Here is a 22779-nt window from a genome sequence, read left to right as displayed (position 1 = left end):
GTGCACAAGTGCGCATGCACACACACGCACTCTAGAATTTTGAGTTGAATGAGAGACCTCATGCTGTACGGAACCACCATCCTCATCTCCGCAGAGGTGCAGCTCAACGGATGCTTAGGTCACTGACCACTCCTGGCTTCGATGACTTTTATGCAGGTATGAGAGTCTCAGTTCCCCCAGAAAGTGGGATGGGGCAGCAGAAGGAAACTTAAACAAAAGTACAAGGAAAAATGTATATGGAAAAATTTAAAGGATTTCATTGCAAAGAGAAATGTCAGCAGAAGCTCCCAGAAGAGTCATAATCAAATATGGTTTTTAGACAAAACAGTTCTGGTAACATCTGCCTTCAGTCTGGTGCTGGCATTCTGACCCCTGGTGATGTACCAGTCTCAGGATGGGATCCATGCTCTGACTTGTTCCACAGCAAGTGCTGGCAGAACCGGGGTTTAGGCCCCTCTGGCTCAATCCCCGGGCAGGTTGGGCTCATGGAGAGGTAGGGATCCAGGAGATCCCAACAGAAAGTGGAGAAGCCTGGGGGTGATGGCAGTGTCCTAGAGGGTCTAGGAGCACAAAGTGGGTGGTGGGCAAGGCAGAACAGCTGACTGGGGAATCCTAAGTCAATGAGAGCTTGCACAGGATACCTGGCAGCCTTCTAGGTTGCTGGAGCTCTGGTGAGATACAAAGCGCAGCAGCAGAGGGGGTCAGCAGGTAGAAACAGAAAGACAGTCATTAAGAGCTGGTGTTTAAAGGCAGGAGCAAAGAAAGCTTCCAGATTCTGAGTAATTGGGATCCTAGGCAGGCCCCGGGCCAGAAATGAAGACACAATGGGTCGAAGCTTGTTGCTGGAACTGGGTGGAAAAGAACAATAGCTGGCCTAATCGGAGGCATGCTGTGTGCTAGCATTGCTTTCAACCCTTAAGAAGGTCTTCATTCCACAGTCACAAATATCTTGCCAGGGGTAAAAATTTTCAGATGAAGGAATTGAGACTTACAGAGCTTCAGTAAATTGCCCAAAGTCAGGGAGTCACAGAAGGTAGCAGATGGGGGAGCTGAGAGTTAAACCCAAGTCTAGGACTCTGAAGTCTGTGGGCTTAACTACTTCACTGCCCTACATGGTGAAAGCTTGGTCAGGGGAGCAAGGGCAAGGTGAAGGGAGAAGGATGGTGAACTCCAACTGGGGCCCATCCAGGGCTGTCACAGACATGTTCACACCTTATGTCAGTTACTCTTCACCGTGTCCTTGTCCTCATTATAAAGTTGTATTTTTTTTTTCCCCAATGAGTGATCTGAAGCATGTAAAGACTAACTGGCTTGCGTACAATCACATAGGAAGGAGGTGGTGGTGGTGGTTTAGTTGCTAAATCATGTCAGACCCTTTTGTGACTCCATGGACTGTAGTCCACCAGGCTCCTCTGTCCATGGGATTTCCCAGGCCAGAATACTGCAGTGGGTAACCCAGGGATGGAACCCACGTCTCCTGTGTTGCAGGAGGATTCTTTTACCACTGAGCCAACAGGGAAGCCCTACAGGAAGGAGGCCATCACCCAATTAATGGAACTAGGGCAGAGGTCAGAGCAAAGCCCACAGCAAGATTGCCCTGAAGCTGAGGTGCTGTGGGGCAGGAAGAGACCTACCGATAAACACCGTAGTATTTAGTGTATATTCAGCCTTCTTAATCTGGAATCTGAGTTAATAAAGGTGTTCTAGGATAGAAAGCGATTTTGAAGACACATAACTTCAAGGAGTCTGATTTCCTGTACTAAGTGTAAGGAGGCTTTCACCTGATATAACCCAATGATGCATTTATTCTTCCTAAGGAATGAGTCATGGGTTTTGTCCTTACGTTGAGCTCAACACCTTACACCGTCTCTGTTTGCTCAAAGACAGCTGAGTCAGTCGGTGCCATTATGGAGTAAGTGAAAGCTAATTTTACCTTTAGCATATGTGTCGTTTCTTTTGAGTTCTCTAAATGCGGGTATAATTAATTACTCATACCAAGCCAAGAGAATTAGGCACGTTACTTCATGCCCTTAAAAAAATAAAACTTTGTGAAACTCTGACTTTTTTTATGTTTGCTGTATGTATTGTTTAGTGAATGGTAAAGATTTAACTTACTATTAGAGCATCATGGGACTAGAAACTGCCTATCAAGTCATTAGCAATCAATCAACAAATGTTTTTTACCTACCCACTCTGGGTTCCACACTTTTCTAGGTCTGAGGCTGGAAGATAATTTGGAGAGATCATTTACACTAGTGCTTTTTAAGCAATGAAGAAAGACTGTTTTTAAAAATTCCAATCGACTGTTAGCCAGAATTTTGTAATATAAAATAAAACTAGGTTATGAGAAAAATGATCACATGGTTGGATGTCATGGGAATATCAAATTGCTAAAAATATTTATAAACACTCAGTTTTTGTATTTTTCTCTTTGCAATGACAGTGTAGGGACTGGCAGGGTCCACAGACCACACTTTGATTAGCAGTGATTTAAACGAGGCCTGATCATTCTAAAACCATCTCAACAACTGAAAAACTAGTTTTTGCTGCTTTTTCTTTCAGTTTTAAAATACTTTTTGCTTACCATGTTCTTGAATTTTCCAATGCTCGATGAACTTATGGAAGAAACTCTTTTTCAAGGCAAACTACACTTTTCCTAACTGAAAGATAAGGGAGAAATACTTCCTTTAGAGACCAACCTATGAAAGGTACATGAAGAAGGAAATAAGGAAACGTAAAACACCAACCTAAGTTGAGGGGAAAAAAAAGAGGCCAAAGTCTCACAAACGGTAAAAATCCTATTTTCGGAGGAAAACTGACTCGCAAGATAGCTACTAACGGAGTCTCTGACTGTGTGGAATCACATAGATACAGAATGAAGAAATCTATTTTTATAGAATTGTCCTTTCTGGCATTCCTCTTGGTGCCATGGCAGATAGCATATTTACAAGAATTTTTTTTTTTAACTTGGAATGAAGTAGCAGAGCAATTTGGCAAGAGCGAAAAACAGGGCATAAAATTCATGAGATCAAATTTTTCATTTCCCTAGATGCTTACCCAGGGGTAAAAAGCCAGGAAAAAAATAAGTAGAGATAAACTTTGTCTTAAAGACATCAACTACATAGAAAAAAAAAATCTAAATGCGAAAGTCAGTTTCTAAAATCTCTTTCCCAGAAGTGTCTAGAAATAAAACTTCCTCACTCTAATTGGGAAGAGTATTCTATTGATATATTTTACTGTTAATGCTAACTCAAGGCATTTAAGACTAGAATGTGCATATTGACGAATAAGAAATGAGATTCTGGCTATTGTGGTTATCTGCTATTGTGTAATAGACCACCCTAAAGCCAGTGGCATCTTCCCTGTAGCTTAGATGGTAAAGAATCTGCCTGCAATGCAGGAGACCCAGGTTTGATCCCTGGGTCGGAAAGATCCTCTGGAGAAGGGAATGGCAATCCACTCCAGTATTCTTGCCTGGAGAATCCCATGGACAGAGGAGCCTGGCGGGCCATGGTCCAAGGGGTCGTAAAGAGTCGGACACCACTGAGCGACTAACACTACTAAAGCCAGTGGCTTAAAACAACAACTTTTCAATTGTTCATGATTTAGCAGCCTAGGCTGGAATCAGCTAGATGGGTCTGCTGGTCTCACCTGGGATCTCTCTTGCCAGTGGCTTGAGTTGATGCCTTGAATGGGGCTTTTAAGACCAAGCTGGCTTTACTCACAATACTTAGCATGGTCTCACATATTCCAGGACCTCTCTATACATCCTTTCTCCAGCAGATTGGTTGATCTGTGTTCTAAGAAGAAGAATTCTAAGATGGCAAACAGTTGTCAAGTTTCTGTTTGCTTCAAACTTGCTAATATCTCATTTACCAAAGCAAGTCATCAGACCAAACGCAGACTAAGGATGGGAAGGAACAACACAAGGGCAGAAGTACTGGGAGATGTGGTTCACTGGGGGGCCACCAATGTAACAATAATAAAATTAAAAAAAATTTTTAACTAATTGTGCTTAAAAGTTATACATATTCTATTTTTTTCTGAATAAGGCAGAATTATGATATTTGGAAAATAGAGCTGATGTTCTAAAGATTGGAAGATGGCATCAGTATTTGGGAATGCTCTGGAGCTTCCCTGATGGCTCAGTGGGTAAAGGATCCGAATAGTAAAGAATTTAAATGCAGGAGATGTGGGTTTGATCCCTGGGTCAGGAAGATCCCTTGAAGGAGGAAATGGCAACCCACTCCAGTATACTTGCCTGGAAAATTCCCATGGACATAGAACCTTGGCAGGCTGCAGTCCATGAGGTTGCAAAGAGTCAGGCACAACTGAACATGTGGCACACAATTAATGGCATGAAGAGCTATAAAATTACACCAGATTACACCAACCAAACCAACTGATCGAGTCATGCATATTTATTGAGCACCTACTAAGTCATCACCACTCTGCAAGGTGGTGTAAGAGACACCTTTTCTTGCAGTCAGGGAATCTACAGTGAAGCTGAATACAAATAATATTTAATGTTGGAAACAGTGTAGGACAGAATATAATCAGCTCCCAGGGCATTGGAGCCCTGAGCGTCCAGGTAGGAAAAGAGGCAAAATGTGAAGGCTCATGCAAAAGGTTTTTATGGATCACCTCTCACTTTTCAATTGGCTCAAAATCAGTTAATGACCCCACCTAGATGCAAGTAGGGTGGGAAATGTATTCCTGGGGCCAGCAGCCACTTTCCAGAACAATTTTATACTCTGGAAGGGGAGAACCAAGCTTTGGTAGGCAGCTAGTCATTTCTATCTCCTGCATAGATTATGTTAAGAGTTCCCATGACTTTGGGGTATTTCTTTTCCTCATCTCTTCATATTATTTACATACTATTGACTCTGTCCCTCTCTCATCTCCTCCCACCTCCTCAGGGTCACTCATGATGTTATACTCATATTTTCTGGTTGATTTATAGGCCTGGCTGTCTAACCAGCCACTCAGAATCATCTTTGGAATTTACTTCCATGAAGAGCTCACTGTATGAGATAAGGAAATAGTTTGTGAGTCCCATAAGCATTATTTGGAACTCTATTATAAATCTAGATTAAAAAAATAGAGAAATGAGAAAGTTGAATCTACACTGACTTCTTAAAAAGTAATGTGTTATATGATATTGTTGTAGGAAGGGTGACCTCTTCCAGGGCCAAACTGGGCTCTTGTCTAACACTCGGAAATGAATTGTTTGAGGAGACACATGTGCTGACAAAGCAAGAGATTTTATTGGGAAAGGGCAGTCGGCTGGAGAGCAGGAGGGTAAAGGAACCCAGGAGAACAGCTCTGCCGCGTGGGTCGCAGTCTCAGGTTTTATGGTGATGAGATTAGTTTCTGGGTGGTCTTTGGCCAATCATTCTGAGTCAGAGGCCTTCCTGGTGGTGCACGCCTTGTTCAGCCAAGATGGATGCCAGAGAGAAGGATTCTGGGAGGTGGTTGGATGTGGTGTCTCCTTTTGACCTTTCCTGAACTCTTCAGGTTGGTGGTGGCTTATTAGTTCCGTGTTCCTTACCAGGACCTCCTGTCGTAAAACAGCTCATGAAAATGGTTACTAAAGGGCCTGGCCAGGATGGACGGTTTCGGTGAGTGTCCTTCCCCTAACAATATCACTTAATATGTGGAACCTAAAAAATGATACAAAAAATTATTTACAAGACAAATAGACTCACAGACATAGAAAACAAACTTATGGCTATCAAAGGGGATAGTGGGGAACAGGAGAGAGTTAATTAGGGGTTTGGGATTAACATATACACACTATTATATACCTAATAGGTTAGTAATAAGGACCTACTGTGTAGCACAGGGAATTATACTCAATGTCTTATAATAACTTATACTGGAAAAGAATCTGAACAAGAATATATATACATGTATAACCTAATCACTTTGCTGTACACTTGAAACTAACACAACATTATAAATTAACTATACTTCAATTAAATAAAGAATTTATTCAATTAAATAAAGAGGACTTTCCAGGTTTGATGCATGAGACAAGGTGCTCAGGGCTGGTGTACTGAGATGACCCTGAGGGATGGGATGGGGAGGGAAGAGGGAGGGGCTTCAGGATGGGGAACACATGTACACCCATGGCTGATTCATGTCAATGTATGGCAAAAACCACTACAATATTGTAAAGTAATTAGCCTCCAATTAAAATTAATTAATTAAAAAAAACAGAGGACTTTCCTGGTGGCTCAGACGGTAAAGTGTCTGCCTATAATGTGGGAGTCTCAGGTTTGATCCCCCGGTTGGGAAGATCCCCTAAAGAAGGAAATGACAACCCACTCCAGTACTCTTGCCTGGAAAATCCCATGGACGGAGGAGCCCGGTAGGCTACAGTCTATTGGATCGCAAAGAGTCAGACAGGACTGAGCGACTTCACTTTTACTTTCTTTCGATTAAATAAAGAAGTATTGAAATTAACACCCTCATTTGTTCTGTGAACTGCTCAGCACTAAGACGGTTATTAAAGAGCATTAAGTGATGAGAGATTTCAGTGATGATATGGTTTACAAAATTACCTATTAACTCTATGTTCTAGTATTTAAGTAATATTAATTCAATCTGAATTTTGACAAGTATTTACCAATCTGCTGCTTGGTATATCTCACTTCTATAAAGATCTCAAAAGAGACAAAAAAAGTCTTTGGGCCAGTCTCTGTTCACAAAAGTTTTCATATTTTATTGTGAACCAACCCTCTATTAGATCTGTTGGACAAATTCTTACCAAAATGCATATCTCTGACGTGAGGTATTTTTGACATGGAAACAAACTGCAGTGTGGCTGAACATTGCCAGTTGGATACACTTGGTGGTCACAGAAATCATTCAACTGGGTTCAAATCCTTAAATTTAGGGTGGCACAAAAGGGGAAAATGAGAAAATGACTCAAGGGGGTAATTTAGAGGCTGCTTTCTACCTTTCACTCAAAATCTCTGCCGGATAAATTACTTAGCCTTCATGTCAAGAGAATGAAGGCTCCATTTCTTAAATTTCCACTATGCCTGAGCCAGATGGTCTAATTACTCATTACCTTATTTTCACTCATCCACAAAATGAGAGTAATGACTTCTGCCCACTTATCTTTCAGGGTGAGCTCTGGGCTGACAGGAAGAAATTTCATTGTTAAGAAAAGGTACTTATTACCTAGGTACAGACTTTCTTTTATCCTAGCCCCATTGCTTCTAGTAACATACAGCTGGCGAGGAAAAAGGAATTCTCCTTAGTAATTATAAATGTATAAAATTACCTGCTCTGCCCAACTGCATACTTCATATAAAGGCCAAACTGGAGTGTGTGAAACAAGAGCTGGAGAGGAAATTCATGCATTGGAATGGGAGTGCTTCATAGGGTCTTTGGCAGAGTGGACTACCAGGGAGTGCCCTAATGCACAGTACTAATGTCAAGGTTCCAGCTGAAGCTGGGATCTGCTTGCAGTGAGTAGAAATGTTGCATACTGAGAATTCCACTCGGTTTGGTGAACACCGGGGTTTCTGAGCTGAGATTATGAGCCAGACCCAGGCCACGTGCCAAGGGAGCATCACTACTTTATAAGAAGCCATGAGATTAGGTGCAGAAGGAAATAGCAACCTACTCCAGTATTCTTGCCTGGAGAATCTCAAGGATGGAGGAACCTGGTGGGCTACAGTCCATGGGCTCGCAAGGAGTCAGACATGACTGAGTAACACGCACACATTAGATTAGAGGCCTAAGGCAGGAGGCTCACCGCGAAAGGCAGTGGGGGTGAGATGTGCTGTAAACCCAGGCAGGCACAGGCTGTGTTCTGGACACCATTTCGTGGTGATGAGAACTTGGTCAAGCCCTTAACTTTGACCTCTTATCTATAAATACGAGTGGGTGGTATTCTATTTGTGTTTTCCAAAGCCTAGGGGCCTAGGGGGCAATTCTCAGTTTTCAAAATGACCTGTCGAAACCCTGCCTTTATTTAGCAACATAGAATAATGGATCCTCACCCTTTCTCCACTTTGAGCTGGAATGATTAAAGCTCAGTGTGGTCATGTTAATGACTTCATGCTAACCCAAAGCCTATATTGTCAGTTATATAGATCTTTGATAACATGGAAAATATTTAGGAAATACAGGTAAGTGATATTCTTTCAAAGCAGAAGGTCATGAGAAAAGTATAATAAAAGGATATTCATATATACCCTTATATTCCTATATTTTATGATAGAGTGATTGGATTGCAAAGGATGTTCTCCATTTTTGGGTTTGCAGTCAGGCTGACCAGTTGCACAGCAAAATTTTCCTCATCATCTAGTTCCCTCTGGTTTTCAAGGGGAGGCCTCGGCAGGTGTGTAGTTTTGCAAGCAGCAAGTAATGCCTTCTGTTTTTCTATTTTGTTTATATTCTCTTCACTGCTGTTGGTGGTGACCCACATACTGCTGTTGGCTTAGAAAGATGTCATTGTTTTTTCTGTGAAGTGATGATAAAAGTGGGAAAGTGTTACTTAAAAAAATAAAAGCATATTTATTTATTTGGCTGCTTTGGATCTTAGTTGCTGCAGGATCTTTTGTTGCGGCTCCAGGACTTAGTTGCCCCACATATGTGGGATCTTAGTTCCCCAACCAGGGATAGAACACGAGTCCCCTGCTTTGAAAGATGGATTCTTAACCACTGGACTGCCAGGGAAGTTCCAACTTGTTTTTAAAATGAAACCAAGCCAATGGTAAGGTGTAGTTGAATGATACAATTTTAAGAAGAATAGTAATATTAATAATAAGCAGGACCTGGGATTTATAATCCCAGTTCATATTCCTAGGATGACTTGGCAGGGCAGAAGGAAAAGGGCTGCCATATTGGGGGTGGGGGCGGAGAGGAAGGAGAAGAAGAAAATCCATGCTTTCACCTAAAGGAGCGTCAGTCATAAGTATAATGTTAGGCCCATCATGGAACTAACAGAACATGGTCCAGTTTGATTATGCCCTTGGTGAACAGCGCCTTTACCACACTTGCAGTCTTCTTTGTTGATACTAGGGAAATATTTTGCAACAATGGCATGGCAAGTCGCATTTCTAAGTTAAGATCTGAAGGACATAGTTATGCATGAATCACTTCTGAAGTATTAGGAGGTCAGCCAAACCCCAAATTCACTGTGTTAGTTCGGGTTTGTTTACCCACTTCTATGCATGTCTCTCACACCCACCCCTCTAGAGCTAGGTAAACCAATATCTCCTCCTGCACTCGGGATACTTCTGCAGCTTTCACACCTCACATGGGGTTCCCCCCAGAGTCCTTGAGGAGCAGGAACGGAGAATCAGAAGGTCTGGGTCCTGTTTATTATTCCTATTTTTCTTAAAATGTGGGCAAGTCATTTAATTTCTTCAAGCATCATCTTTTCCCATTAAAACACAAGAGCCCCATTTTGCCTTAAAAACACAAATGTGCCTTCTATTTGCTGCCTTAGTGTTTAAAAGCACTTATTCATACATTTCTTCATTTAAACTGCAGAGTGGCCTTTCTCCTCTCCCCCAGTCAAAGTGTCATTATTCCAGTCAAATCTTCCATATCTAGAACTATGGAGTGTTGGTGCTCCTGAGGTATTTGTTTTGGGTACATAGTCTTTTTTTGATTAATTATTTGGCTATGCGGGGTGTTAGGGCACTCGGGACCTTTGATCGTCACTGTGGCATGTGGGATCTTTATTTGAGCGAGCAGGATCTGGTGCTTTGACCAGAGACTGAACCCAGGTCCTCTGCAGCGGGTATGCGGACTGTAGCCACTGGACCACTAGGGAAGATCCTGGATGCACAGTCTTCAGAGAGACAGTTTTTACTAACAAATATGAACTTTATATGTGTAGCTTTTATTTGTTCACCTTTAAAGCTGTTCTCAATCGCAAATACACCTATTATGCTCTGACATCACAAAGTTATTTTTAAACAGCAGTGACAGTGTGAAGTCAATGATATCATATACCATCTGACTAGGTCGGGAGTGTAATAAAACATATCAAAGAGAAATACTGTCATGTACAATACAGCAATTTGTGTGTCATGCTCGTAATTGTTACCTTTTAGAGCAAAATACGGGCTTCCCTCATAGCTGACTCATTTGAAAAGTCTTTGATGCTGGGAAAGATTGAGGGCAGGAGGAGAAGGGGAGGACAGAGGATGAGATGGTTGGATGGCGTCACTGACTCAATGGACATGGGTTTGGGTGGACGCTGGGAGCTGCTGATGGACAGGGAGGCCTGGTGTGCTGCAGTTCATGGGGTCGCAAAGAGTCAGACATGACTGAGCGACTGAACTGAACTGAACTGAACTGAACTGAATGGGCTTCCCTTACATCTCAGTCGGTAAAGAATCTGCCTGCAATGCAGGAGACCTGGGTTCAGTTCCTGGGTGGGGAAGATTCCCTGGAGAAGGAAATGGCAACCTGCTCTAGTATTCTTGCCTGGAGAATCCCATGGACAGAGGAGCCTGGCAGACTACAGTCCATGGGGTCACAAGAGTCGGACACGACCTAGCGACTAAACCTCCACCACCAGAGCAAAATACAAAGTTCTATGAGGAAGAAGGGCTGATTTGCATCCACAGATGGTCGATTCTGCTGCTAGGGGTTCCGACCTCAGAATCTCTCAGTGAGCGGGCCTGGTGTCATGGGGAATTACTGGCTGGGTAGAGAACAGTGTCTTCGATGTAGACTTTGCTTTCATATTTGCATACTGATAAAATAATTTTGGAATCTTAGCTGTTTGTTGAATATTTTCCTTCAGAAAATCTTATCTGGAAGGACTTTATAAAAAGAAAGTAAAATCTGTCTCACTTTCTTACAATGTTCTTTCATCCATTTACATAGAACCACACCATCTCAGTGGGACTATTCCAGGCAATGCTGGGCTTTCATTGATTTATTAAAATGTGAATGTTCTTATTAGGGCAAAGCAGCAGAGGTTCATGATTGGAAAAAACTTTAACATATAGACATAGCAAAAAGAATATACACAAAGTCCCTTCTATCACATCTATTCACTCTTGAACATCTTCTCACATAACTTTCAAAATCTCTTTGAATATGCTTTCACATACGCATGTATGCACATGCCCACATTCATACATTCTTTTATATATAATGTATATTTCAGTTCTGCAAAAATTCTTTTTTAATAATGGCTGTGTTAAGATGCAATTCATATACCATAAACTGACTTTCAGAGTGGATGGTTCAGTGTTTTTTAGTATTAGAGTTGACCTTTGAACAACATAGGGGTTAGGGTTGCTGACTGTTCCCCCCAGTCAAAAATCCAAGAATAACTTTAAGGTGGCTTCTTATATCCCCAGTTCTGCTTCAAGGAGCACATAGTTGAAGAAGGAAATGGCAACCCACTCCAGTATTCTTGCCTAGGACATCCCATGGACAGAGGAGCCTGGTGGGGTATAGTCCCTGGGGTAGCAAAGAGTCAGACACAATTTAGCGACTAAACAACAAGTATTATAGTAACTATTTATTGAAAAAATCCATGGATAAGTGGACTCTTGCAGTTCAAATCAATGTTGTTCAAGGGTCAACTGTATATTCAGAGTCATACAACCATCAGTTCAGTTCAGTCACTCAGTTGTGTCCGACTCTTTGTGACCCCACGAATCGCAGCACGCCAGGCCTCCCTGTCCATCACCAACTCCCGGAGTTCACTCAAACTCATGTCCATCGAGTCGGTGATGCTATCCAGCCATCTCATCCTCTGTCATCCCCTTTCCCTCCTGCCCCCAATCCCTCCCAGCATCAGGGTCTTTTCCAATGAGTCAGCTCTTCGCATGAGGTGGCCAAAGTATTGGAGTTTCAGCTTTAGCATCACCTCTGTCTAATTCCAGAACATTTGCATCATTCCCCCCCCTCAAAAAAAATTCCCATTTCCATTAGCAGTTACTCCCCGTTACATATGTGACCTTTTGTGTCTGGCTTCCTTCACCTAGTGTAATGTTTTTCAGGGTTCATCCATGTTGTAGCACATATCAGATCTTCATTCTTTTTTATGGCTGAATGATATTGCATTGGATGGTTATACCACATTTTGTTTTTCTATTCACTAGTTAGTAAGCATTGAATTATTTTCACTTTTTGGCTGTTATGAATGTTGTTATGAACATCCATGTACACTTTTTCTGTATGAATATATTTTTCAGTTCTTTTGAATACAGACTTAGTATTGTAATTGCTGGGTTACATGTTAACACTATTTAAATGTTGAAGTCTTGCACTTCTTTTCTTAAATTAAATCCTAAGACTTTTATTCTTTTTGAATATTGTAAATGGAATGGCTCTTAATTTCATTTTTGGACAGTTTGTTTCTAGTGTTTAGAAATATGGTTATTTTTTGTACATATGTATTATTTTACATCCTTTCTTTTCTATTAAAATATTGTGAACATCTTTCTATGTCAGAAAGAATACTTCTATAACGTCATTTTAATGACTTCATAGAGAAGGAAATGGCAGCCCACTCCAGTGTTCTTGCCTGGAGAATCCCAAGGATGGGGGAGCGTGGTGGGCTGCGATCTATGGGGTCACACAGAGTCGGACATGACTGAAGTGACTTAGCAGCAGCAGCAGCAGCAAGCTTAAAACTGCTGTGGCCCAGGTGGCACTAGTGGTAAAGAACCTGCCTGCCAATGCAGGAGACATAAGAGATGCTGGTTCGATCCCTGGGTTGGGAAGATCCCTTGGAGAAGGGCATGGCAATCCATTCCAGTATTCTTGCCTGGAGAATCCCATGGACAGAGGAGCCTGGTGGGCTATAGTCCATAGGGTCACAGAGTCGAACACAACTGAAGTGACTTAGCATGCAAGCTTAAAACAATTATAAGTATCTCTGCTAAATCCTTGCCATTAAATCTTAGCAAACTTCCTTAACCGTTTCCTGGATATAAATCTATACAAGCAAAATTGTTAAGGAAGGCAGAATATATGCAAGATGAAGTCATTTGCTAAGCCCTGCAAAAATTGCCCTCTTGAAAGGTTATATGGTTTTCACTTCTACCAAGTGTGTTAGAATTAATTCCTTGAATTTTCTTCAACTTTCAAAAGTTGTTTTTATTCCCAGTTTTATCATTAAAAAAAAGTCTTCGCCAATTGCTAGGTGAAACATGAATCTTATTGGTGCTATGTTTGCATTTCAATTCTCAGAAAGGTCAATTTTTTAATATGTTTATTAGCTTAACGAATTTATTTTCCTGTCAGTTGTTAGATCTATTAGCCCCTATTTTTCAGCTTTCTTGAATTATTTTGTAAATGCATTTTATACATTAAAGTCATTAATCACAAGTCTTTTATGATATACATTTTTTCCTCTATTTGTTTTCGATTTGTTCTATTTGCTTGTTGGTGCACACATTTTTTTATGTAGTCAATTTATCAGTCTGAAGTTGTGTGTTATCCCCACAAATCCCTTTCTCCTTCTGTTTGTTTTTGAAGAACATAAGATTAAATAGACACGCTTCCTTCCTACTACAAGGTATCCCAGTGTTTAAAAAATATGCTAGTTAGTTCTCTCTTCTTTCAACTGTTCCATTTTAATCTTCATCTCAATTTTTGTTCCAGGAGCGCTGTGAAACCGTACCTTTTTTCCTTCGCCATCTTTGGAAGCTGTAGCTCTAGTCCTTCTTTCTCAAGGCACTTTTGTTGGTCCTGGCCTGCAGCAATGACACCCTCCTCCAACTGTTAGAGGGCTTGTGCCATCTCCTTTTTGGTGAAGTGTCCTGCCTGCAAGACCAAGCCTCAGCCCTGGGAGATGGGAGGTTATTGTCCTCTACTCAGAGGCCATGTGACAGCTAAGAGTAATATACTCAACACTGCTGTTTACCTGTAAAACACAGCAGATGGGGCCTCTGAAGGATTTCCCCCAAGGTAGGTTTGTTTGCTGTTGTTCAGTGGCTAAGTCGTGTCTGACTCTTTGCAACCCCATGGACTGCGGCACGGCAGGCTCCCCTGTCCTTCACCATCTCTCCGAGTTTGCTCAAACTCATGTCCATTGAGTCAGTGATGCTATCTAACCATCTCATTCTCTGCCACTCCCTTCTGTTTTTGCCTTCAATCCTTCCCAGTATCAGGGTCTTTTCCAGTCAGTCGGCTCTTCACATCAGGTGGCGGAACAATTTCAGCTTCAACTTCAGCATCAGTCTTTCCAGTGAGGTGGCTTTACAGCCTGGCAAACTACAGCTTGCCCTAGTGGCTGTCTTTAAGTTGTATACCTTCGGCCACTCCCAGTTCCCCGGAGCGCCTTTGATCCCACCCTCAGGATGTGTCTGAGTGCCATAGATCTTGTTGGCGCCCAGTGACTGAGAATTGATGGGACTTGTCCTTCGACAACTGAAACTCATCTGGGAACCCGCAATGGCTCTGGTGGAGGTTCTGCAGGCGGTGGCAGCTATTGTCTCACCCCGTTCGCCGGAGCCTCCTTGCCCCTAGTCCGAGGTCCACCTAGAGGCTCCGGAGAAGCGGACTACCCGATCTCTGCCCGGGCGGTGGGAAGGTGGGGCGGTCCGGGACTCCCTTCAGCCGCTGGGGTGGGAACCGGGACACGCCTCTGGCCCTCCCCGCCGGCGAAGTTTGCAGCGCGCTGGCGGAGCCGCAGACTTCGGGCCGAGGCCCAGCGCTGTCAGTTCCTGGTCGGGCGGGTGCCCGCTGCGGCCGCCGCACGTTCCAGCCCCGAGGAGCCGCCCCCTCGCAGCCGGCACCCGGCGCGTGGGGCGTGGGCGCGCATCAGCCGCCACCACCCACGCCCGCGCGGCGCTCGCTCGTCGCGTGAGCATCGTTCGCGGGAGCCCGGGGTCCCCAGCCCCTCCGCGGGCCGCCCAGCGCGGCGGGATGGCAGCGGCCGGGCGGGCTCGGGACTGGGCACCGGGGTCGGTGCTGCCGCTGCTGTCGCTGCTGCTGGTGCAGGCGGGGTGCGCGGCGGCTCGACACCCGCCGGCCCCGGCCCGCCTCAGCCTGCACCCGCCCTACTTCAACCTGGCCGAGGCGGCCAGGATTTGGGCCACCGCCACCTGCGGGGAGCGGGAGCCCGGGGGCGCGCGGCCCCGGCCCGAGCTCTACTGCAAGTTGGTGGGGGGCCCCACCGCCCCAGGCAGCGGCCGCACCATCCAGGTAAGGTCCCGGGGAGACCGCGGGCGGCGGGCTCCCTCCCCGCGCGGGGCAGCCACCCTGAGGCGAAGGGGTCGGACCCTTTCCCTCGCACTCTCTTGGGGAACTCCTGCGGGGCTCCGCGGCCTCCGGAGGTGGGCGGGGTGCCCCGGAGTGATCTTGGGGAGCACTGCCCTCGGGGACAGGCCGCTCGAGGGCGGGATGGGGGAAGCACGCGAGGTGAAGGGCTGAGGTTCCGTTTGGGCAAGCCCAGGAGAAAGTCCGAAGCTGCACTCCTGGGATGGCCTGAACGGTGGTCCAGTACTGCTGCATCCGTCACCCAGGGAGCGCCCGGCCGGGCCTTAAGTCCCCGAGGGCCTCACCGACGCCCCTCCGTCCAGGCCCTCATCTCCCTGATTTTATGAAGAGAAATTAATAGCAGTTAGATCTCCTGGTATATTTAAAGAGAGAAACCTTTGAGTTATATCAGTATTACCACTCCGGTGTCCCCAGAAAGACGCAGCTCACCTCACAACCTGAAATATTGCCACCATCCAGAGTCACTGGGCCGAGTGGACCAGGTAGAGACAAGGGTACTGAGTCCATCAGGCTCCTAGTGGAAACTCCTGTGTGGATGCCGGTGTTACTGGTGCTTCATCAGCTTCTGGAGGTGTGCCAGGCCCTTACACATGAGCGTCACACTACTCTGGGCACTGATCAGGTGTAAGGTTAACAAATGCAGATACTTCATAGAGGACATGAACCCAGTCCTGACTCTAAATCCTCTTTACCAACCAAGCTGGTCACTGCCTCCCTCCCTGTCTCCTGAAGTATTGCTGAGTAAATGATTGCCGGAAGAGGGAGTAATTTCAGAGTTTGGGCTCCAAAAGGAAAAGATTATCATTCGGAGGCTAGGTCTGTTTTCGAAAGTCTTTTGACAAATTGTTGAACATGCAGTATAGTCTTATGAAATAGATGCTAATTTATTTATAAATGATATGCATGTATGACATTAATTTGTGTGTACTATAAATATAAAAATAGAAATAAACATGCTTTTAATTTTCTTTAGTAACAACTCCAAATAATTTTGCATTCTCTAAATGTTTTATTTGTGATTGTGTATAACTAGTTATAAATAAACAAGTACTACTCAAATATAATTATTTTTGACAAGTGTAGTTTAGCAGCATGATATAGCTATTCAAAGTTTGTTTTACGTTAATACTTGAATTTTGTGGTTGTCGTCACTGAGAAAATACCTCAAAAATACGTAAATTCAAATGAAAACTACCTTGACTCATGAGTTCCAGAGCCAGCTGCATAATTTGCAGAGTGTATTGCAAAATGAAATTGTGGAGCTGCTTATTCAAAAATTATGCATATCAGTTCAGTTCAGTCCCTCAGTTATGTCCAACTCTTTGTGACCCCATGGGCCGCAGCAAGCCAGGCCTCCCTGTCCATCAACTCCTGGAGTTCACCCAAACCCATGTCCATTGAGTCGGTGGTAGCACCCAACCGTCTCATCCTCTGTCATCCCCTTCTCCAGCCTTCAATCTTTCCCAGCATCAGGTTCTTTTCCAGTGAGTCAGCTCTTCTCATCAGGTGGCCAGAGTATTGGAGTTTCAGCTTCAACATCAGTCCTTCCAATGAACACTCAGGACTGATCTCCTTTAGGATGGACTGGATGGATCTCCTTGCAGTCCAAGGGACTCTCAAGAGTCTTTTCCAGGACCACAGTTCAAAAGCATCAATTCTTCGGCACTCAGCTTTCTTTATAGTCCAACTCTCACATCCATACATGACTACTAGAAAAACCATAGCCTTGACTAGACGGACCTTTGTTGGCAAAGTAATGTCTCTGCTTTTTAATATGCTGTCTAGTTGGTCATAACTTTCCTTCCAAGGAGTAAGTCTTTTAATTTTATGGCTTCAGTCACCATCTGAAGTGATTTTGGAACCGCCCAAAATAAAGTCAACCACTGTTTTCACTGTTTGCCCATCTATTTGCCATGAAGTGATGGGACCAGATGCCATGATCTTCGTTTTCTGAATGTTGAGCTTTAAGCCAACTTTTTCACTCTCCTCTTTCACTTTCATCAAGAGGCTTTTTAGCTCCTCTTCACTTTCTGCCATAAGGGTGGTGTCATCTGCATATCTGAGGTTATTGATATTTCTCCCGGCAATCTTGATTCCAGCTTGTGTTTCTTCCAGTCCAGCGTTTCTCATGATGTACTCTGCATAGAAGTTAAATAAGTAGGGTGACAATATACAGCCTTGACGTACTCCTTTTCCTATTTGGAGCCAGTCAGTTGTTCCATGTCCAGTTCTAACTGTTGCTTCCTGACCTGCATACAGATTTCTCAAGAGGCAGGTCAGGTGGTCTGGTATTCCCAATCTTTTTCAGAATTTTCCACAGTTTATTGTGATCCACACAGTCAAAGGCTTTGGCATAGTCAATAAAGCAGAAATAGATGTTTTTCTGGAACTCTCTTGCTTTTTCCATGATCCAGTGGATGTTGGCAATTTGATCTCTGGTTCCTTTGCCTTTTCTAAAACCAGCTTGAACGTCAGGGAGTTCACAGTTCACGTATTGCTGAAGCCTGGCTTGGAGAATTTTGAGCATTACTTTACTAGCATGTGAGATGAGTACATTTGTGCGGTAGTTTGAGCGTTCTTTTGCATTGCCTTTCTTTGAAATTGGAATGAAAACGGACCTTTTCCAGTCCTGTGGGCACTGCTGAGTTTTCCAAATGTGCAGGCATATTGAGTGCAGCACTTTCACAGCATCATCTTTCAGGATTTGAAATAGCTCAACTGGAATTCCATCACCTCCACTAGCTTTGTTTGTAGTGATGCTTTCTAAGGCCCACTTGACTTCACATTCCAAGATGTCTGGCTCTAGATTAGTGATCACATCATCATGATTATCTGGGTCATGAAGATCTTTTTTGTACAATTCTTCTGTGTAGTCTTGCCACCTCTTCTTAATATCTTCTGCTTCTGTTAGGTCCAGACCATTTCTGTCCTTTATCGAGCCCATCTTTGCATGAAATGTTCCCTTGGTGTCTCTAATTTTCTTGAAGAGATCTCTAGTCTTTCCCATTCTGTTGTTTTTCTCTATTTCTTTGCATTGATCACTGAAGAAGGCTTTTTTATCTCTCCTTGCTATTCTCTGGAACTCTGCATTCAGATGCTTTTATCTTTCCTTTTCTCCTTTGCTTTTTGCCTCTCTTCTTTTCACAGCTATTTGTAAGGCCTCCCAGACAGCCATTTTGCTTTTTTGCATTTCTTTTCCATGGGGATGTTCTGATCCCTGTCTCCTGTACAATGTCACGAATCTCCGTCCATAGTTCATCAGGCATTCTATCTATCAGATCTAGACCCTTAAATCTATTTCTCACTTCCACTGTATAATCATAAGGGATTTGATTTAGGTCATACCTGAATGGTCTAGCTGTTTTGCCCACTTTTTTCAATTTAATTCTGAATTTGGCAATAAAGAGTTCATGATCTGAGCCACAGTCAGCTCCAGGTCTTGTTTTTGTTGACTGTATAAAGCTTCTCCATCTTCGGCTGCAAAGAATATAATCAGTCTGATTTCGGTGTTGACCATCTGGTGATGTCCATGTGTAGAGTCTTCTCTTGTGTTGTTGGACGAGGGTGTTTGCTATGACCAGTGCATTTTCTTGGCAAAACTCTATTAATCTTTGCCCTGCTTAATTCCGCATTCCAAGGCCAAATTTGCCTGTTATTCCAGGTGTTTCTTGACTTCCTCCTTTTGCATTCCAATCCCCTATAATGAAAAGGATATCTTTTTTGGGTGTTAGTTCTAAAAGATCTTGTAGGTCTTCATAAAACCGTTTAGCTTCAGTTTCTTCAGCGTTACTGGTTGGGGCATAGACTTGGATAACTGTGATATTGAATGGTTTGCCTTGGAGACGAACAGAGATCATTCTGTCGTTTTTGAGACTGCATCCAAGTACTGCATTTCGGACTCTTTTGTTGACCATGATGGCTGCTCCATTTCTTCTGAGGGATTCTTGCCCGCAGTAGTAGATGTAATGGTCATCTGAGTTAAATTCACCCATTCCAGTCCATTTTAGTTCGCTGATTCCAAGAATGTCGACGTTCACCCTTGCCATCTCTTGTTTGACCACTTCCAATTTGCCTTGATTCGTGGACCTGACATTCCAGGTTCCTGTGCAATATTGCTCTTTACAGCATCGGATCTTGCTTCTATCACCAGTCACATCCACAATTGGATATTGTTTTTGCTTTGGCTCCATCCCTTCATTCTCCCTGGAGTTATTTCTCCACTGATCTCCAGTAGCATATTGGGCACCTAATGACCTGGGGAGTTCCTCTTTCGGTATCCTATCATTTTGGCTTTTCCTACTGTTCAAGGGGTTCTCCAGGCAAGAATACTGAAGTGGCTTGCCATTCCCTTCTCCAGTGGACCACATTCATCATGATTATCTGGGTCGTGAAGATCTTTTTTTGTACAGTTCTTCTGTGTATTCTTGCCCCCTCTTAATATTTTCTGCTTCGCTAGGTCCATACCATTTCTGTCCTTTATTGAGCCCATCTTTGCCTGAAATGTTCCCTTGGTATCTCTAATTTTTTTGAAGAGATCTCTAGTCTTTTCCATTCTATTGTTTTCCTCTATTTCTTTGCACTGATTACTGAGGAAGGCTTTCTCATCTCTCCTTGTTATTCTTTGGAACTTTGCATTCAAATGAGTATATCTTTCCTTTTCTCATTTGCTTTTCGCTTCTTTTCTTTTCACAGCTATTTGTAAGGCCTCCTCAGACAGCCATTTTGCTTTTTTGCATTTCTTTTTCTTTTCAAGATGCAGTGATAGAGTGTTAAACTAAGTGAGCAGCCTTTCTAAAAATGGGACCCTGTGAGAGTTTCCTGAACCGTGGTAGTTGTTCTTCTGCTCCATCCTCCAATTATTCTAGTTTTTTTTTTTTTAATGTAGAAACTTGGCCAGTATATGTTCATTTTTAAAGTGGAATTCAGTACTTCCTGGTAGGAAGGTGTTGTATTTTAATGTTATAAACAATGGATTCAAAGTTCATTCTTCTCTTGCAAAATATTGAAATATGTTAGAAAATTCTGTTTCTGTTTTTAAAATGTTCAAATGTAAGAGCTTTTAGAGTAACACAGTTCCATCTTTTCAGCAACAAAAGATGACACATTTCCAAACACCTATTTTTCAAAATTCTTTCCAAGGCATGCATTTCTTTAGAACAGTATTTACTTTTTCACATGTTTTAAAAACAACACACTTTCTTTGATGGAACAAAGTACCTCTGTTGTTTTGTAAATATTTATTAAATAATTCAGCGATGAAGCATCTGCCTATATTGCAGGAGACTTAGGAGACGCCAGTTTGATTCCTGGGTTGGAAAGATCCCTTGGAGGGGGGGCATGGCACTCATTCCAGTATCCTTGCCTGGAGAATCCCGTGGACAGAGGAGTCTGGTGGGCTACAGGCCACGGGGTTGCAAAGAGTCGGACACAACTGAAGTGACTGAGCAGGCGCGTATTACCGGCGGTCATTGGTCATCTCAGCGAAAGTCTGTCAATTTGGAACTTTTGTGGGGGAAAAAAACTAACTCAGCTTTAAATTTAAGAGGTCTTTTAAGTACTTTTCCATGAGAAAACCAGTGAACCTGTGTAGCCGAAAGAATTTCATGATCACTCTCCTTTTCAGTACAATGTTGTAACTCTTCTGCTGCTTAGAAGAATAGAATCCACCTGTCCACTTAATTGAGTGCACATAAGCTTCACGTGTCCTGAGCAGGTAATAGCCTGGTGGATCAGAGCTCTCCTCTTCCCTTGAACAAATGCTCGGAACTCTTGTGGCTAGTTGACTTGTGGACTGAGTGAAGGCCTATAGGCAGTATGTTGTTGTTGTTCAGTCACCCAGTTGTGTCCACCTCTTTGTGACCTCATGGACTGCGGCATGCCAGGCCTCCCTGTCCCTCACCATCTCCCAGAATTTGCCCAAGTTCAGAGTTCATCAGTGATGTCATAATATACAGAGGCAATCTGTATATTAGGAAAATTGAATTTCTTCATTTTAAGAAAACCAAACAGTTTGAGTATTCACTTCTTGCACCCCACTGGATTGCCTGGGACACCCAGCTTTGGAGAGAACTGTTCTAATTGTGGGAAGAGTAAACGTAAGGAGGAGGGAAGGTATCCAGGAAAATTTCAGCAGATTCTTTGTCCCCAGTTTTGCCTAGAAACTGGCCAACTCTCGTCCTCCTCAGCTGGTATTTTTATTGAGTGTTGTACTTTGCCACTACTGTTTTGAGAAGTACAGAAAAGTCATGTTTTTTGTTCTGATTGAGTTTCCATAATAGATGCTTAAACCTGAGTCTACAGGCCTAGAGAGAGTAGGAAGTGGCTTCCTGAGGTCACTCAGCTGACTGCATTTCCAGGCCAAGGTGTAGCCTGCAGGAGGAGAATGCTGTCTGGGATTAGGCTTATGCTTCTCTAAAAACAAGGGGTGAGCAAAAGTGCTTTCTGCTTTTACAGTTGAGGGCTTGAGCAGGTGCACTGATGACTATTGTGAGAGGATCTTACATAATTAGGAGAGAAAGATGTTGGAGACGAGAAGGAGAAGGTGAATTCCAGAAGCTGGACTCTTAGACACTTGTTCTAGCTCAGTGTTAGTAGCAGCTGGTGTAGACCTTCCTTTCAGAAAAGTGAGGTGTGGTGAGAGACAGGTGGGGGAAGGGGAGAGAGATTAAGGCTAATCATTTGGCTGTACCTGAGTGATGGTCATCTTTTAAAAAATATATATCTTTATTTGACTGCGTTGGGTATTAGCTATGGCATGCAGGATCTTTAGTTGTGGCATGTGGAATCGAGTTCTCTGACCGGGGATCAAACCCAGACCTCCTGCGTTGGGAGTGTGGAGTCTTAGTTGTTAGACCACCAGAGAAGTTCCAGTTTTAGTCATCTTAAATCTGCTGATATACAACTCAAGCCAGGAAACAGAGAAACGTTAATAAAAATAGTTCTATTTTTTTGAAGTCTCCAAAAATAAAATTTTGGGGCCAGCTAGAGTTTAGAATTTCAGGTCTAAAGGATTTTGCAAAAAAGTGAAAAATGGATAAAAGTCACATCTTAGGGAAAAAAAACAACAACTCGGGTTTATGGGGCTGATTCTATAATAATAGTAATGTGGATACTTGAACAGTAGCATGTGTCAACAGGCAGGGCATTTAAAAAGTCTGTAGTTTGTTTGTTGTATAAAAAATGTTTGTAATGGTTTTTCTGTACTTAAGGTTCATTAAACAAGATTTTATATACTTGTAAGTGCTCAGACATTAAATTTTGGTGTTTGAGAGCTCTGTGATTCAGGGATTCTGTCTTGTCCTGTTCCCCACTGTCTCTCTAGTGCTTAGGAGGAAGCCTAGAACAGAATAGATGCTCTGAGACTATTGAATGAAAGGATGGCAAAGTGAAGATACAGTTGATGTTAATATAAATGTTACAACTAGGGTTCCTGGCCTCTTTAATTAATAAAAATTGATCGGAGGCCAGACAGGAAATTCAGGCAAGGCTTTATTGGGGCCCCTGCTGCAGCAGCTGGGGAGTGAGAACCAGCAGGTTCCTTTGCTCAGTCCTTGG

General features: G+C 43.2%; 1 protein-coding gene across 3 annotated transcripts in view; it reads left to right on the top strand.

Moving 5' to 3' along the window:
* The first annotated feature begins 14636 nt into the window (after window positions 1–14636).
* LAMA3 (laminin subunit alpha 3) overlaps window positions 14637–22779 on the top strand; it is a 253384-nt gene continuing 245241 nt past the window's right edge. For all 3 annotated transcript variants that reach the window (XM_042239547.2, XM_060405224.1, XM_042239548.2), the window contains exon 1: window positions 14637–15150. In XM_042239547.2, the coding sequence (XP_042095481.1) occupies window positions 14872–15150 (279 nt within the window). In that variant the 5' untranslated portion in view covers window positions 14637–14871. The remainder of the gene's footprint in view (window positions 15151–22779) is intronic.

Source organism: Ovis aries, chromosome 23, assembly GCF_016772045.2.
Source record: "Ovis aries strain OAR_USU_Benz2616 breed Rambouillet chromosome 23, ARS-UI_Ramb_v3.0, whole genome shotgun sequence".
Taxonomy (NCBI): domain Eukaryota; kingdom Metazoa; phylum Chordata; class Mammalia; order Artiodactyla; family Bovidae; genus Ovis; species Ovis aries.
The sequence above is the reverse complement of the archived record's forward strand: the minus strand, read 5'-3'. Positions and strand labels throughout refer to the sequence as shown.